Source organism: Pollachius pollachius (genome assembly GCF_949987615.1).
Source record: "Pollachius pollachius genome assembly, chromosome: 19".
Classification (NCBI taxonomy): Eukaryota; Metazoa; Chordata; class Actinopteri; order Gadiformes; family Gadidae; genus Pollachius; species Pollachius pollachius.
Window position 1 is genome coordinate 12436783 of NC_136952.1, and position 17847 is coordinate 12454629.

The following is a 17847-nucleotide window of genomic DNA, read 5'->3' on the forward strand; positions in this document are numbered from 1 at the left end:
AAAAACGTTTTCACTTTATTAAAACAAACACAAAAAAATATGTACAACTCAGAAAGACACCATCCAAATTTTCTTTTGCGCTAAAATCCCCCAAGCGTCTTTGGTTCAGTCCTGTGAGAGGACATCCAGGCTGACCAGGTGTCTCATGGTGGGCCGGCCGTGGGGACAGTTCCAGGGCTGCTCTATCTCTCCCATGTGGACCACCAGCTTCTTCATCTCGGAGACACTGAGGGCCGTGCCGATCATTACCTTGGGATGGAAGCCAATACAGGGGTTACACACAGGAAGACGGTTGAGAACTTTTAATTGGTCCCCTCCACTTCTATTCTTCTATTATAACTTAGGGGTTAAACCTGAAGTAACATGTTTGTTCAAAGCTTTCATTTGCACTGCACATCCAGCATGAATGAATGTGGTTTCATTTACAAGATTTAAAAAAAGAACTGCTCCAACGATTAAAATGTCCTCACTCAAGCCAAACACACACACACCCACTCACAGATTTCCGACAAGCGCGGGAAGCAAACATTTGTCTGACGCGAGACGGCCGACACATGACCCCCGGGCTGTCGCTCAGCATAAAGATAAGCTCCTCGATGTCCGCAGGCCCAAACGTCCAGTTCTTACTGGTGGGCAGCGACACCAGCTTTACCCGTTCCATCACCTGGGCTACAGTGGCACACCATAAAACATGCAGGAATCTTTAGTCAGAACTCTACATTCAACATCTAACGTTAAACATACTACCGTTCAGTCTGAAGTCAATTATCTTTTCTGCATTTCTTTGAATCTCTTTGTTCTTAATTCATTGAGCATGCAGTTGTGAGGCATCTTGCTCAAGGTTGTGTCTTTATCATACCTTCCTCATCGATTAGGAAATCAAAACCATTCTTCTGGAAAATATCCACGTTTTCCATGAGGACGTTCTCGCTGACTGCCGGGAGATGAAGCTTCTGAGGTCTAAATGAAATGTACGAAAAATGCCGTTGCTTAGTGAAAGTGCTGAGCAAACAACCTTTAGAGTCATATATTCTTGTAGGGTTGTTCTTCTTACGCAATGAGTCTCTGCCCTTGGAGCGTGGTGTGCTGTTGCAGCATTTCAAAGTTGTACTTCTCGTCCGAGGCGTGCTGGTCGATCATGAAGATGTCGGAGTTTAGCTTGGTGATGATGAATCCCAGGTTGAACTGACCGATGATCTCCATGTCCTTGAATGTGTCTTTACTGTGGAAATGGGGAAAGGGAAAGCTCAGAGGTACAACGGACGAAAACAAAAGTCGTCACAAGCTGAAATATAAATTGTAAACCCTTTAAATGTGTGCTTTTAAAAATTTTCCCAAATGATAATTACTGTTATGACCTTTGACCCACAGTTACTATTCAAAACTAAAATTAAAGTCAAACTATAGGTATAATGAATTTGTAAGTCCATGCATGAAAGGGAATTCGAAGTGCCACTGGCAGTTGTTCTTCATAAATAAGCAGGCGGTTCATACACAACCATTTAAGGAGATCTTACCTGATCTCCTTCCTCAGTTCATCCTCAGCACTCTGGTTCTCCCCCGGGCTGATCTTGGCCCTGAAGCGCCTGTACTTCAAGCGGTCGCTGTCCATCTGCCTCTGCTGCTCGTGCAGCCTCCCCAGCCGACTGGCCAGCTCCTGGAAGCAGAACCTCAGTGGCGCCGTCCTCTTCTGGAGGCTGACCGGAGCATCTACCTTTGAGAGGGACGATCTGGAACTGTCGCGCTTGGTCGGTTCAGGTCCGGCGGAGGAACCGACAGAGTCCTGGCTCCCCTGGGTCCTGGCTCTCTTGGAGTCAGGACAAGGGCCGGTGTCCTCCTCACGGGAGGTAGACGGCTCCGTCTTGGTCCACTGGGCTTCAGGCTCCGAGCAGTGCTGGTCCAAGGGTTCTCCGGACGCCAGGACGTCTGCGATGCAGGGGTGTTGATCGGGCGAGGCGGCCTCCAAACTGCACCACGGGCTCTCGGGTGTGGCGGTGTTCTGGGAGTCGCACTCAGACAGAGAGCTGCCTTTGCCGGAGTCTTCTATGTCGCTGTCTTGAGTCTTCCCGTACCGAAACGCATCGAGTGACGACCGCCCCGCCGGGGAGGATCTAGTGGCTTCTCTGAGAGGTTTCACGGGCGACTGGATGTGGGCGTGAGCGACGGCCTTCTCTGAGCCCTTGAAAAAGGACTGCAGTGTCTTCTGTTTGGAGCCACCGCTCGCAGGACTCTCCTGGCCCGGTTTGGTGTGGCTGGAGAAGGCAGCCCTCAGCCCTGCCATGTTGAGCGAGGACCTGGGCCTTTGGATCTTGTGTTCATCCTCTTCTCGAGGCTCCACCACCACCTCACCATTAGATGGATCAGCCTGATGTTGTGCTGAGAGGGGCCTTGGCTGCACAGATTTAAGGCTATCTACAAAGAGACAAATGGCATGCTTATTACGGCTGTTTTACCACCATGTGTGAGGCTGGTTAGTTATCACAAACAACTTGTAAATCTATCCACTGGTGACATCACCACTGGATAGATGTAGGATGGTTAGCTCCACCCCAGCCAATCAGTTGATACAGTCCACCAGGGAGATGAACTGGGAGTCGATGTATCCATCCTGCATCCAGTTAGACACTAGTGATGTCTACAGTGGAGTTTGATTTTGAAATAGCTCAGGGGGTTGTTCTGCTTACTGTTGCTGAGATTCGAGGGGTTGTGGTTGAGGCTGATCTTGTTGACCCCTGATTCATACATGGCCATCAGGGAGGTCTTCAGGATGGCCAGAAGGAGCTTCTCTTCCTGCAGGAAGATCTGCCGCTTGTCTGGGGTGACGTTCACGTCAACGCACTCTGAAACGACACCGTCACAAATCAGTTTTTTTTTTAATAACGCTTACTTCAGCTTTCTCTGTTAAGAAGCCCACTCATCACAAACGGTTTCCTTACCTGAAGCCACTGCGATGTTCAGAGCAACGAAGGGATACTGGTGGCGGTTGTACATGTGGTATACCTCATTCACGATCTTGGTCACCTAGAAGAAGAAAAGAGTTAAACCACAGGGGAGTCTGACAACCTAGGAGTCAGGTAGAAATCATGTACACACTGAGGTTTAGGATCACCTTGGAAGGATCGCACGGCCGTTTATTGATGAAGAAGAACTGCCGGTCAGTGGCACTCCTTCCCACACCGTGGTCTCCCCTCGACACAAACCCAGTGATCCTACAACCATTTATTAAGTATACAATTTATAGAGCGCAGAAGGGAAATACACACGCAGTATGTATTCAATAGTCTCCCTCACGTGAAAAGCTCTTTGGGCAGTTCTGCGTTAGTGAGTCCATAGTCTTCTTTAACAACGTCCGTAGGGCTTAGCTGCTGGAATGGTAGCAGACTTTGCAGCTGTAAAAAATTATATATCAATCATTTAAAAAAGCCATGCAATTAGTGTTACAAGAAGTTCACATGACATAAAACTGACATCAATGACGATGGACTGCAATATTAATAATATCAATATATTATATATATATATATATAAGTCATTGATTATATTTACATCAATGTCAGATGTAAATCACAGGTTATGCTAATTTGTGACAATGCCTCACGTGTAAAACTTAACCAAACATCATATTTCAATTCAGCGTTTATAAACGGTTCAAGATGCAAATCTACGATAAAACTAGAATAGTCCAGATTGGTTTATATGCAATAGTACACTGTATGTGTATGCCACTGAAGTTTATGACTTCAAACGATCAAATTGAAAGAGGTGCTCTGACCTGTTTGGGTCCGTAGATAGCCCCTATGTTGTCCCTCATGCAGGGGCTTCCACTGGTGTTGAGCACCGGACTCCTTTTCCCCTGTCCTGTCTGGTTGGAGCACGTTATCCTCACCCCAGTAGAGATGATACAATAAGACTGGAGGACATGGATCATCTTGGTGAATTCCTGAAAATAAATAGACAAAAGCACATTATTGCCGTTGAGGATGAACAAAATATATTTTCAGGAGGCCGTTACAGATTTCAATCGACTTAATCAAATCAAATAAATATCAAGGCATTGGTGAGTTTGTTGACCTTGGTGCTTAAATCCGGTGACTTCCAGAGAGTGGAACACCCTTACCACCACTGCTATTCCAGATTCGGCCCCCACCAACCTTTTTGATATTGCGCTGGAACTCCTTGTGACGGACAGGCAGGGTGTAGAAGAGCTGCCCCAGGCTGACAGTGGAGCCCTGCTGGCGGGGGTGAGGACAGCGCTGGACCAAGTGACCATTGTGGTCAAACACCAGCTTGGTGCCCACCTGGGCAGACTCATGGCAGGTCACCACGCTCAGGTCACTAGCGGGTGTGTGTGTGAGGGAAAATTATAAAATGACTCCTTGAGTATTATAATTAAAATTGGGTGTGCTCAGACTACACATTATGCATTTGTTAACACATTTTCTGTTTTAATTCACACATATTTCGATTTTTATGCATGTTGTTGAATACTTATTCATGTCTTATACCTCAGAGCACATAATGAGCTGAGGGCTTCACCTCTGAAGCCAAACGTTTCCACGTGAATGAGGTCAGAGAACTCTCGAATCTTCGAAGTGTGATGCTTCAATGCTGTGAAACAGAGGATGAAGATTATCTCATCGGGAATAAACGTGATAGCACCCTTTGCCTAGTTACAGAGAGCAAAAGAATACACTTACTCAGTCCTTCAAAGTTGGCTTCCTCTACTCCTTTGCCATTGTCTGACACTTCTACAAGTTCAGCTCCATTATCTTTCAGTCTAACATCTAGATCACACAAAGGCACAAGCATAATGTCAATGACAACCTTTAAAGACGGAGTACAGTGATTTTTAAACTGAGATACATTGTAATATGTAGTGCTACAAGTCCTGTTCACGCACCAACATTGGTAGAGCCCGCATCGATGCTGTTCTCGACCAGCTCTTTGACAGCAGTAGCCAGGGTTAGCACCACCTGCCCTGAGCATATCTGGTGCACTGAGTGCCTGTCTATAGCTTTGATAGCTCCAGCGGGTTCCGAGCTGATCAAGAAGAAGAAGGCAGGGATTAGTGAGAGAAATATAAATGTATCTAAAAGTCCAGGAGTATTTATTGTAGAGATTGGTAACAGTAACAGTTTGACTGCTAGAATAAAAGTGACTTAAACGACATCCTATCGAGTCGTTTAAATCCTAACTAGTCTGATGTAATTAAGTTTAAGATTAAGCTCAAATGTGCAGGGAACAATAAAATACATGTTATGATAATATAATGTTATAATGTGTCTCCTTACCACTCTTCATTCATTTCTCTCCGTCGAAAAGAGTCAGGCAAATATTGAATTATGCGAAGCTAACAGGGGGAGGGACAATGTAGTGAACGCCAAGCCTTATAGTTTCTTTAAGCGCACTTGAGGTTTCATGTCTTTACAGGCATGGCTACAGTCACGTTTTACATTGGTAAACACTCGTCCTGCATGAATCATATGATGGTGTTTAGCGCGCGGCAGTCGGAGAATTCTCCCCCTGTTTACGAGCATCAAGTGTGCGTAAAGTTGCGCATAGTTGTAATACGTAAAGAACTACTTAGTTGACAACGCAACAAAAAGTTGTTTGACTAAGAAAATGTGCATTGTTAAATGTCAGCTAATATAATGCGTGTATGGTTATAGATATACGTCCTAAACAATCGAATCATTGCATCATTGGTATAATGGTTATGAAGGCTCAGATAATAGGGAGTATCGAAGAATTCATGGAGCTCGTGAAAACGAAAATGTCTAACCCTAAGTCTTTTTCGGTGCTCATAGGCAATAGTAATACTAACTACTTTTTTTTTTAGGAAGCACAATTATTTGTTAATTATTGCTTTATTATTTTGAAGGAGGAAAGAGTAAAGAACTGTTTCTAATTCGACCTTGCAGTTTTACTGGCAATATCTTTTTGATGATCCCTCTCGGTGACCTGCAATGGCTGATCGTTGAATTGCGGTGCGTGGTGCTTTGGGACCTTTATCTATATTCTCTTTGATATTCAACATCCAAGACATATACAAATAGGAAAATATGGCTAATTAAAGGACCCGGACTTAAGCAAACATGCTTGATGGTGTTTGGTGATGGTTGATGCCTTTGTCAAGTTAAATAATCAAAACCCCGGCAAGTGGTCCGTCGTAGGCAATGTCTACTATGCTTAGTTCGAAATACACAGAGCTAAATATGGAGGAATGCCCCAGCTCCAGCGGCAGTAGTGTGAGCAATCACCTGATTCTCCTCAATCACACATACCGAGAAATCGACAAGAGTTTATTAAGTCTGACAAGCGAAGAGGATGACGAAGACGTCCAGTTTGATAGTAAGCAGCCTTTTAAAACATTGTTTTTGCCTGCACTATGTTCCTCTTTTCGGTAGAACCCAACAACCAGCTCACTATGTATCATGGCATTCCTGGTTTATCTTACCAAATAAAATATTCAAGTTTAGTCCTTAAAAAAAAAGAGCATATTATTAGGGGGTGACTTGGCAAAGTGCTGGATCCAACCACCCAGTGTCTGTAAAACAAGATGCCCACATATATACACAAATAAATTCAAGTCCCCATGAGTAATTGAGTCCCTGCTCTGAGAAGCAATTATGTATTTCCACAATCAAATAATCCTTGGTCTTTACACTTCATTCACTTTGAACCAAAAGTGAATGAAGTGCAGCCCTGCCCTTGACTTGCATGGTCATGTGTTGACTATATTGAAGTCAAGAGAAGGGAGAAGGGGACTGGTGTGTACTGGCCTAGGAAGATAAGCACTAAAGCGCAGAACACTCCCAAATTGCCTGCATATGACGGGCTTATTCACGGCGCTGGAGACGTCACAGTCCCCGGAGTGTCCGAAATTATTCTGCCGTGTTCGGTGTGGCTCTATGCTCTATCACACACATATAGGGTAAAAATGGACCAAGACAGAGAGAACATCGATGAGATGACAGCAAGATATTTTGCAGAAGGTAAGCCCTGTCATGAGGGCACTTGGTGGTAAACATGGTAACCGGCTAGTTGAATTGTAGGAACCGGTAAAGCTTCATTGTAAATATGGATCAGGAAAAACAAATACTAGTACTGCTTGGGGTGAGCCATCTTTGAGCAAGGGTGCCTACAGGTTAGCAGCGTACATGGGGAAGGGAACCCTGTACCTTATGACTTGGAGTCAGTCACCCTTACAAACTTCTAACCCCCTATTTTACAAAAACAAAACAGATCCTATTCTAACATCATTCATGTTGACGGCTGTTTTTCTGTTCCTGGTTGTCTCCTTCCTTTTAGTGTCTGACTTAGAGAATAACCAGGAGGTGCTATCGGCTGGTGAGCATTATTTTTCCATCGAGGAGTTTGCCTCGGCCATCCCGAACCACCTGCTTTTGGGCTCGCTTCTGGAGCATCTGTGCTTCATCTACGAGAGCGACCCCACGCGCTCTCGCATGCTCTTCAAAGGTATCCGTGGTCTTTCTTATAGCTCATTAAAGTGATCATGACTAGGGCCCTATATTCATGTTTTGAATTGAATAGACATTCAAGTCTCCTAAATGACTTAATGTCTAATAAAAGGCACCATGCCTATTATGGAGGAACAGAGTCACAGAGTTAAAGACTTAATGAGGTAAAAATAAAATATATTTATCAGTTTATTTTATGAATGTCCTGTTGAATTATTGCAGTAGGGTATTTATTAGATTTTATTGTCTTACTTTTTTAGTCAGCCAATGTTATAATAGCAATAGCGGTGCCTAAATTTATGCAATCTACTAATACATAAAAAAAGTTATTCTAAATGGACTGAATACATGTTAAAAGTATTACAGCAGCTGGACAGAAGGCTTTTCTCAGAGGAGAATATGTTTTTTTAGATTACACTAAAATGGATTCAGCAAGAGTGCCACATTGTTTTTTATCTGATTTGGGTTTTTGAATAACGTTATGCCCTGGACATTTTTAGAAATCAATTGCCGCCCAGCCAAGGCCAAACTGAAATTCATTGCAAAACGCAAACTTGCATATCTGAATGATCTCACGAGGTTGCCTCATTTGCCGTGGTTTTCATACTCGATATTCCTAATTCCTTACATTTTCGGGCCTTTTTGCTCTTTGCCCTCCTTTTTACTCTTGTTTAACAGTCATCAGCCAGCGTTTAGCCACCATGAACCTCCTCTCACCATTGGCCATCAGCGATGAGTTCAGCACCGTCAGACTCCAACACAACCGGGCCTTCACGGAGCTGCTCCAAGCTGCTAGCGCCTCCCTATTCCCCCAGGTAGGCAGAGCCAGCCTGGACAGCATGGCCATCAGGCCTAGGGCTCATTATTTTACTCTCCTCTGAAACCAGATTTTTTTTAAAAGGTTGACTACTTTATCTAGCAAAACGTTTCAATTTACGATAAGACCCAAATAAGGTACTTTTCACAATAAATGGCATATATGTGTAAATTACAAATGTCTTTAGCCATTGCCTCTTGATCTACTGATGTTAGTATTGACAATGTGTTATGTGCTCATCGTCTGCCAACAGAGTCAGCAGATTCTAAGTGAAGACGCGCTTGGCCTTCCTGCAAAGTATGAGCCACTCTGTCTTTAATATGAATTATATATTACCAATATATTGAGGCAACTTCTTTAAACTACATCTACGACTTCTTATTTTTCTTCCAGGCTGAAAGAGGGTTTATTTCAGGCACAGACGTCGCGCTACCTTAGCGAGTTTGAAGAAATCAGTAGACTGGGAAAAGGAGCATATGGCAAGGTTCTCAAGGTACTGTTTCCTAAATCACTTTTCTAAAAGCAGAACAAACTGAGCATTAAGTGTGAAGTGTAACAAGCAGTGTGATTGGGTGGCCACTTTTTGATATTGTTGCCTTTTTACAAATAAAAGGATAGCAGCTAATTTTTCTTTTTTTTGTATCATAATTTTTTTACTTCCTCGTCAACTGAAATGATAACTTATTCTCATGAAGAAGCACCAACGATATGATCGTAATAACGAAGATAAACAGCATCAAGTCATGTTCCGGGTTATATCCCCATATAAGGACATCACTAAGTTCACATCACTTGTTTTGTAGGTCATAAACAAGCTAGACGGTCAGAGTTACGCCGTGAAGAAGATTCTCATCAAGAACGTCTCAAGGAATGACTGCATGAAGGTGAGGGCAGCTCGAAGGTCACTGTAACCATCATCAGCTCTAACCATCGATGGTAGGACTGGGAGATACAGTTATATATTTATCAGTGCATTAACTCGTGGGCCAGAAAAATCAGAAGAATCTAGATCGCTATAGGAGAAAGGGGTATTGCAATGTGCATTGAGTGACAGAGTGAAAGGACTCACACAATCAACAAGTAAAGTTTTAAATATGGTATATTGTGTGAATTTAAAGAAATAAAATAAAAATATAAATAAAAAACATGAGATATCAACCACAGTTTCTCAATACATCCAGCATATGGGAAATTCAGAAAATCTTTGTAACAAAATAAAAGTCTTTGGTTCGGGCAGCTCGCCACTACCACTGAGGTTCCCCACTACCTCTACAGAGATGGGAGAAATCCCAGCGGAAGAAGAATCTTCATGCAGATGTCAACCAGGTGTCAATCCAATCAAAGCAAAAGACCCAGCCAGAGGCTCAAGCATCACATACACATACACTCCGGGTACAAGGTAGAATACACAGCTCAGATCAGTCCAGGTTCCGGTTCTCCTTTGCTTCCGTCACAAACACAAGGTCCGCCAATCAACCCACGGCAACTTTGCTCTCTGCGCCGCCGATAATAACTCAACGTCGGAATATATCTGGGTCTCACACAAATAATAATATTCTTTTAACAAAAAGTTTGCATGCCGCCACCTCGACAACGGTCCGGCAGAGAGAGAGAGGAACGGCACGTACACCTTGACGGCGTCTGATTGGTTAAGCTATGTTGCCTTACGTGAACTCCTCATGTCACCCGAATCTTGGTACACTTTGAGAAAGGCACATTCGCCACACTTGAAATAAACAAAATACTCTTTTTAACTAATTAATAAATTAATTTATTTATTAATTTATTTATCAATTAATGGGTAAACTGGACTTCTAATAAAAGCCTAGTAACCTGGGTTACATCACCATGGATTCATCTTTAGTGGTTTATGATTATTTTTTACGATAATTGATATGGTAATCTGTGCCTAACCAATGGGGGTTGCTTTCCACCACCAGGTGCTAAGAGAGGTCAAAATGCTGTCGAGCCTGCAGCATGTCTGCGTGGTGGGCTACCACACGGCTTGGATGGAGCACGTCCAGCCCCCAGCCTGTGAGTTGCCCTCAAACTGTGGCTGTCCATAGTGAGCTATATATAGGGATTATAGCGTTATTAGTGTTGCTGACTGCAACAATTCATTGGATTGGTCGATATGGTCGTCAGGAGTTGAGTGTGATTTTAAATATTGAGTGAAAAAATATTAGTAATATATATATACTATTATACAATAGAACAAATAGTAAACAAACAGCACAAATATTAAAACGTACTTGTGCATATTTTTGCAGACCCCAATTCTCCTCTGCCTGCACTGGAATCCCCTGCCCCACAGTTTAGGTAAATACCGTATTTTAAGAGAATAGGTCAAATTCCGACGTCTCTGTCGGTACGGTTCTTAAGATCACCCAGAACTGCGCCTCCCTCTTGTCCTCTGCAGCGGTGACGAAAGCCTGGACTGCAGCAGCACCGGGTCCTCCATCGTCTTCCAGACCGGCAGCGGCGTCCAGCCGGGCCCCGCCTCACGGGGCAAGGACGCTCCCGGGTCGCTCCCACCCATCCCAGCCCTGCTCCCCTTCTCCGCCCCGTGTCCCAAGCTGGGGCGGCGCCTCCCGGAGAGCTACGTGCCATGCGTTTTCCTGGGTCAGAAGGCAGCGACGGCCAAGGCCAAGGCTAAGGCCTGCCCCGCGCTGGCCTGGGACGGCTCGGCTCTGGAGAGGGAGTGGGCAGGCTCCAGTGGACCGGGCCACCAGCCGGAGTCTGTCGTGGACACGGCGGGGCAGCAGCCGGTCGATAAGATAGGGCTCAAGGAGGTATGGAAGTCCACATTGATTTGTGTGTGAGATATTGTGCACGCAAACATAACTAAGTGCAGATACAGAGTTACATCAAGGTTTTAAACTCTGGTACTGTTAAATAAACCCAATATTCAAATAGAGCCATAACTCCATAATGTCAGAATTCAAACAGTTTATTTTGAAGTATGTATATATATATATATATATATATATATATATATATATATATATATATTATTATATTTAGATATTATTGATAATGTAATGAAATATATGTGTATCATATTATATGGGAATATTTTATAATTTATCTGTTCCTCAAATGCATACCAAATGAGAGAAGCAATTTGGTCTTGTGATGGGGAACTTTCTTCTCTGTTCCTCAAAAAAAAGCAGAAAGTATTGTCTTTTATTTCCGGATTCATGTGGAGGCGTATGTGTGTTTGTGTGTAGGTACAGTTCCCCCTGATGCTCTACATACAGATGCAGCTCTGTGAGCGATCTCTGAAGGACTGGATATCGGAAAGGAATTCTCGGCCTGCAGAGGAGCTCTCCTCAAAATGTAACTCACAGGCACAAATACCTCAAGTCACGCACTCAGTCACTCATTCACTCACTCATTCGCTCTGCATTCATCCATGATCCACTTTTTCAGGCACAAAAGAATTGAGTTGGTACAGAAACATGTTTTAATTGTTTGTGTGTTTGTGTGTGCGTGCGTGTGTGTGTGCGCGCGTGTGGTTTTGCATCTCCAGGTCCCTATGCCTCGGTGGATGTGGAACACACACTCTGCTTGCTTCGGAAAACACTGGAAGGCGTGGAATACATTCACTCCAAAGGAATCATGCACAGAGACCTCAAGGTAATACTCCACCTGGAAATAACCCCCCTCCTAAAAAGACTACAAGTAAAGTTGCGGTGGAAAGTCAGACGCGTGCTTTCATCCATGTGCACAGCGGTGTGGGCTCAGTAGGCAATGGTTTTCATGGCAGTTATTTAGTGGTTAGGGTGTCGCCCAGCTACCCAAGGCACTCGCCGTGGTCCTCGGCGCTGAATGAGACGTCGCCGGGTGTGTCCCAGCGGTTGAATACAAAGTCGAAAATGGCGTCGGGCAGGACGTCCCTCAGCTTCTCTCTGCCGGCGTGCGCGGGGCTCAGATACACCCGGTTCTTGCACAGGTCCTTGAGGCTCTTGGGCCGCCGGCTCAGCGCCAGGAGGTGGTTTCCCTGCGCGGCGTAGCACGGCCACCTCAGCACGGCGGGTAGGCGTCCGCTGCCGTCACGTGCGGAGAGGCCGGACGGTAGGGTCAGGCAGAGGAGCTTTGACAGCAGGCTCCCCGCCCGCCGCACGTTCACCGGGCAGTCCAGGAACAGGAAGAGGCAGCCGGCGCCGGCACCGGTCTTCCGGTTGAGGTCGGCGCACGTCCACCAGCTCCTCCTGGCCGTAGACGCAGGCCTCCTGCAGGGGCGTCAGGCCGGCCCGGTTTGCCACCTCGAGGTCGGCCCTGTGACGCAGGAGCTCCGAGACACAGCCCAGGCCGGTGGACGCCGGGCCTCGGTTGTCCCGTACGGCTACAGCCGTGGTGGCCAGGTGCAAGGGGTTGTTCCCCGTCCATTTACTTACCTGGATTATGGAGCAGCAGACAAAATAAAATGGATTTGTGATTCATGGACAGCAGCTCTCCCCATCCTGGGGATTTTCTGTTGTGAGAGAGATTTCACAGCCATATCTCTGGCTGTGGAGAGGAGCGAGGTATCTCACACCTCTACAACCTTACTTTGGAAACCCTTTTCAGAATATATATATATATATATATTTTTTTTTTTTATTTACTTAGCTTGTCGTCCAATATATGGTGACGGGTTGAATCTACATTGTTTGCATCAGCTTCAGATTGTAGGTTTAAAGGTCCCAATTTTTTTACCCACGGTAATATTAGATTAACTAACCACACGTGGTGGTAAAATATAAGTCATTTTTCAGTTACAAGTCCTGCAAAGTGAAATTTAAAGGATCTAAAACATACAGCGTTGATGTCCGCTCCCAGCTTAATGAGGCTAGATACTATGTCTTTCTGGAGAGTTCCGCTGGCCATGTGCAGCGGGGTCATCCCACTACTGTCCTCTGCGTTGACATCAGCGCCGTAGCTGGCCAGGATTGCTACTGCAGGCAGCACCCCGTAGCGAACAGCCAGGTGGAGGGCAGTCTGACTGCTACTGTCGCCCAGCTGTAGAAACGGGACCAAAGCTGCATTTAAAAAGCAATTATAATATTTGAAATGAATCGACAAAGTTATACCCTAGCGTTGATGTTGACGCCCTGATCACAGAGTATGCATAGGCAGAGCTCATCCCGGGCAAAAATCTCACTCAGGGTAGTCTTGAATCCAGGATTTGGTTTGGGCCAATTTCTTAGGTGATGGCCCCAAGTTAAAATCGCTGAGTGCAGGGCGGTGTATCCTTTACTGTCTCTTATGGGGAGTGAGAGAGAGAAATGCATAGCATCATAGTCTGGAGGTCAACAAAGCCTCTTTGCTTTTTGTATCAGAGAGCACTAAAAAGCATTTTTTTGTCACGTGTCTCTAAATAATAATTTATGTCATAAATAATCTATGTCATAAATAATCACATATGTGTGATCTATGACTGTAGGTTACTAGGGCATGCCGTCATTTAACAATTGTGGTGCTACTATTTTTTTATTTTCCAAACGTTCAAGGTCGGCCCCGGCTTGCAGCAGACTCTAAAGATGCTCCACGTTATTAGCCGATACGGCTGCATGCAGCTGTGTAATAGCACGTTCCTGAGGAGAGTGCACGTTAAAACATGCTAGACATTGAGATGTCTGCTTGGAAATTCAAATTCAAAGTTGTATTTTCTCTTGGTTTAGCATCACTAGTTTCCTGCTAGCGCATGTACTGTTTATTAATGTATATTTATAGTCTTTAACTGCAGCTATTAAACAATGTACATTATCATTATTTCTTTATTATTCTGATGCAAGTCTCTAAAAATACGCTATGCATTTGTTTTGTCATTAGTTTAATATAGTTTCTGGTTTCCTCTTAAAGACCAAGCTATACTTTTTTTACCTTTCTGAAGACCGGTCCGGATCCCCGTCCCTAATTGATATGCCGACAAGGCTACCATGTCCTGGGGTAAAAGAGTAGCCGTTGCGTTGCGTGTCTTGGGCCATTGTTTCATGGCGTAGAAATAACGATCATCTCCGGTTTTGTGACTTACATTCAGTGTCTGAGGCCACAGGTTGTAAGCGCAAGGTATAGCACAACGCAGATAGGTTTCTCTGGTTTTAAGAACATATCCCGTCATGAAAGGATACAAATGTAAAAGGGCAGTTTTTTATTTTGGTAGAGCGCTCTCAATGCTGCCTTACTTACCGCTTACCGCTTGTCTATTTGTGTTGTTTTCTAGTTAGGTTTTTGGCGGGGTGGTTGTGGTTTAACACTGCTGTGGTTTTAAATGCAGAAGTCTAACCTGCGATGCATGTGTCGCAACTGATAACTTTTTTTGATCGTGTTACACTTACGCCCACGAGCAGATATTTCAGAGATGACAAGCAGCCAAATAGTTATAGCATGACCATATAAGAGGACATAGTAGAGGCCTCTTGTGAACTACAATTCTGAATATGACAAGATAGCACATTTCAGGGATTTCAATTAGCCAAGTAGTTGGACATGTACATACGTCATGATAAAGATAATAAAGATTCCCTTACCGCTTCAGAAAAAAAATATTATGACCTGGAATGTGAAATGGTTCCATCTGCATGAATATACAGGATACTTGTATCCACTGAGATGGTTTGGTTCATGTGTTGGTTCTACATTGCGATTCACTTCTGCATATTATAGGACATTCATTAGAACTCAGGGCTGTCAAGTGGAAATGAGACCGCTTGGTCTCACTGATTACGGTTACCTGGAAATTGCTTTTTTTTTTTTTAAATGCTCATTTACTTGTGAATGTTTTTTTTCTTTGTATTGCAAATATTAGGATCTCATCTGCGTAGTAGAGATGTCTTTAAGACTTTAAGAAAATTATATTTTATTTTACAGCCACGGAATATCTTCCTTCATGGTCACGACAGTCAAGTCAGGATTGGAGACTTTGGTCTGGCCTGCAAGGATATATTGGTGAAGGATCAGGATCCATTGCCGTCTGCCTCCAACATTAATGGTAAATACTACTTATCTAGCTCTTACCGTGATGCATTTTTCGTTTTTCGTACGTTTAGCATTATACATGTTGATTATATTGTTTTCCATGAACCAAGAATAACTGGATTGACATGTTTCCCCATTAGTAGTGTTTTGTGTCTATTTGTAGGGCGTCTTTGTAACCTCTTGACATTACCAGTAGATGGCAATGTTTTCGTTCAACATAACTATTTTTCCCATTTATTTTTACAGGTTCTCCGCATACAACAGGTGTGGGCACATTTGTGTACGCTGCCCCAGAGCAACTAGAGGGCTCTTACTACGATTCAAAGGTAAATGTATTCTCACTCTGAGCTTTGCTTTCATCCTTAGCACATCCTTTAGCACCCAGAGATTTTCAGAATTCAAAGAACTCAATCACATTGTTCTGTCGCTCTGCCTGGCTGTGCAACTTTGTGATGCAAATGAGCATAGCTCGGCCACCTGGGTGGCCGTGCTAGAGAGAAAGGGGCTGATCCTAAGATTCTGGTCAACAAAGAGATAGGTACTGGCTGTCCGGCATTTCTTTATTGATGACATGATTGAAATCGCTGTCAGTATTGATCAGTATTGTTTACAGGGGGAAAAAGAAAAGAAAGACAATGTGTTCTTCAGAAATGGAAATTACAAACTATGATTGTCATAAGTTACAGAAAATGGAATAAATGAACACATTAAAGTATAAAGAAAAAGTATTGTATACAGATGTGTCCAGGTAATTTTAAGCTACGAGTTTGAAATATCGCAAATTGCATCATTAGCGCTTTTTTTTTCATGGTACGTTTTGTGTCTGCATTCCAGTCAGACATGTACAGCATAGGTGTGTTGGCCCTGGAGCTGTTTCAACCCTTTGGGACAGAGATGGAGCGAGTGCGCACCCTGGAGAACCTTCGAGAAGGAAAAGTCCCCGACTCCTTCGGCTATCGGTGGCCAATCCTGGCCAAGTACGTCACGCAGCTAACCAGCAAGGACCCCGGCATCCGGCCCACCGCCAGCCAGCTCCTGCAAAGCGAACTCTTCAACAGTAAAGATTTGGTATGTATTGAGAGGTTGGAGGGAATAGGCCAAGCAGACATATTGGTTGGTTGGGTAAACCTTGCAGACTCCTAATGTAAACAAAACAAAAGTTATTGTATTGTAACTTTTCCCACCCAACTAACAAATATGGCCACTAGGTAATGAGGTGTATGGTGGATACAAACAAGTCCAGCAACTCTCTCAATTGTAATCAGCATAAAATGTTCCCATTGCTTCAAATGGAACAAAGTTATATATCATTATTTATTACTTCAAAAGCTATTTGAAGTAAGTAGGACTTGACTTGATTTCATTTAATACACTTAATTAATATCCATCGGGAATGTCAGTGTTAAAACAGTAAGAACTTTAAAGGTACTGTGTGTAGGATTCAGCAGCATCTAGTGGTGAGGTTGTAAATTGTGAACGACCATTCCATTTCAAATGTTGTAGGAGAGGCTTCATGGCCTGTATTGTTCCAAAATGAAGTGATTGTCTATGACAGCATCAATTACCCAAGTGCCAAGTGATGAGATTCCTTGATAGATGTATCAATTATAGTAAGTTATTAAGTAATATTGCAACGCGTCCTCTCAGTAGCAGTTTGTCCGTTCTGGGCTGGTGTAGAAACATGGCGAGCTCCATGGGGAGGCTGTAGCTTTCCCATGCTGAAGCTTTTCCCAGAGCTGTAGCTTTCCCGTTAAAAAGGTTATTATTTATTCATTATAAGGTAACAAAACAGAACCAAAATCGTATTTTCAGGGGATTATACACTAGCATACTTGTAACAGACATGAATATTATGTTTAATTTCTGCAACGTCCGTTCCGCTAAAAGCACCAAATACTACACACTGTGGCTATAAAAAAATCAACAGTGCTTCGCAACCCTGAATGATATAATTGAACTCTGGGGTTTCCAATCCCAGTACAAGTTTGTAACTCAAATCTTTGTCTAGGTGATACATGGGCTGCAACGCCGGGTGGAGGAGCAGGAAGAAGAGATCAGTGCGCTCCGGAGACAAATCAGTGCGCTCCAGATCTCACAAACTTCTCCTGGTGGTTCTGACACTAACACTGGACATTGAGAAACAACCTCGACTCAACAGACAATTCAAAGCATATTTATTTATGGCTCAGCATGTTCAGCTACCTGGACCTTGCATTGTTTCAGAATTGGTGGTGAAAAACACCCAACACCCTTCATGACACTGTGTGTGTGTGTTTGGGGAAAATGCTTAATCTTTACCTAGAAAAAGGTATGATGGTTTTAGCTTTATAATAAAACCCTTATCCAATTCACGTGGTGTGATGTGTGTGTGTGTGGGGGGGGGGGGGGGGGGGGAGTAGCCATATCTAAATGAATGTATGCGTGTCTTAAAGAAAGATATAATGCAGTGATAACAATTCATATAATGGTGATGTGGCAAAATCTCAAGGAAAAGTTGTGTATAAGTGGCTGGATTCTTGTGTGCTTACAAAGTGAATAATCAAAATTATGAATTTTATGTTTGAAGATCAATGCTTTCCTAATATG

The 17847-nt window shown here is 43.7% G+C and overlaps 3 protein-coding genes across 4 annotated transcripts; 1 reads left to right on the forward strand and 2 right to left on the reverse strand.

Annotated features, from left to right (window-relative positions):
* Positions 1–105: 105 nt before the first annotated feature.
* pms2 (PMS1 homolog 2, mismatch repair system component) lies at positions 106–5374 on the reverse strand (the record flags this gene model as incomplete). The annotated part of the gene is made up of 15 exons (XM_079756538.1): positions 5292–5374; positions 4901–5040; positions 4698–4784; positions 4506–4608; positions 4152–4335; positions 3773–3940; positions 3292–3389; positions 3110–3209; positions 2937–3021; positions 2685–2840; positions 1518–2412; positions 1055–1222; positions 860–960; positions 500–669; positions 106–249 (listed from the first exon to the last, which is right to left on the reverse strand). The coding sequence occupies exons 1-15, from the start codon at positions 5303–5305 to the stop codon at positions 106–108; spliced, it is 2613 nt and encodes an 870-aa protein (XP_079612664.1). The 5' UTR covers positions 5306–5374.
* A 604-nt stretch (positions 5375–5978) lies between these two features.
* Positions 5979–17592, forward strand: eif2ak1 (eukaryotic translation initiation factor 2-alpha kinase 1). 2 transcript variants are annotated; one of them, XM_079757280.1, is made up of 15 exons: positions 5979–6351; positions 7312–7479; positions 8160–8296; positions 8552–8595; positions 8692–8791; positions 9102–9182; positions 10239–10332; positions 10569–10617; positions 10718–11090; positions 11529–11637; positions 11831–11937; positions 15154–15274; positions 15508–15587; positions 16096–16329; positions 17270–17592. In XM_079757280.1, the coding sequence occupies exons 1-15, from the start codon at positions 6177–6179 to the stop codon at positions 17396–17398; spliced, it is 2001 nt and encodes a 666-aa protein (XP_079613406.1). In that variant the 5' UTR covers positions 5979–6176; the 3' UTR covers positions 17399–17592. The 2 variants fall into 2 exon arrangements, with proteins under 2 accessions (XP_079613406.1, XP_079613407.1); XM_079757281.1 differs by lacking the exon at positions 5979–6351 and adding an exon at positions 6873–6995.
* On the reverse strand, positions 11949–14389 carry LOC307090565 (ankyrin repeat domain-containing protein 61-like). Its single transcript, XM_079757283.1, is given in 5 exon segments — positions 11949–12494; positions 12496–12698; positions 13102–13302; positions 13374–13545; positions 14167–14389. Coding segments are annotated over 5 exon segments (1080 nt in total). The 5' UTR covers positions 14271–14389; the 3' UTR covers positions 11949–12094.
* Positions 17593–17847: the final 255 nt, after the last annotated feature.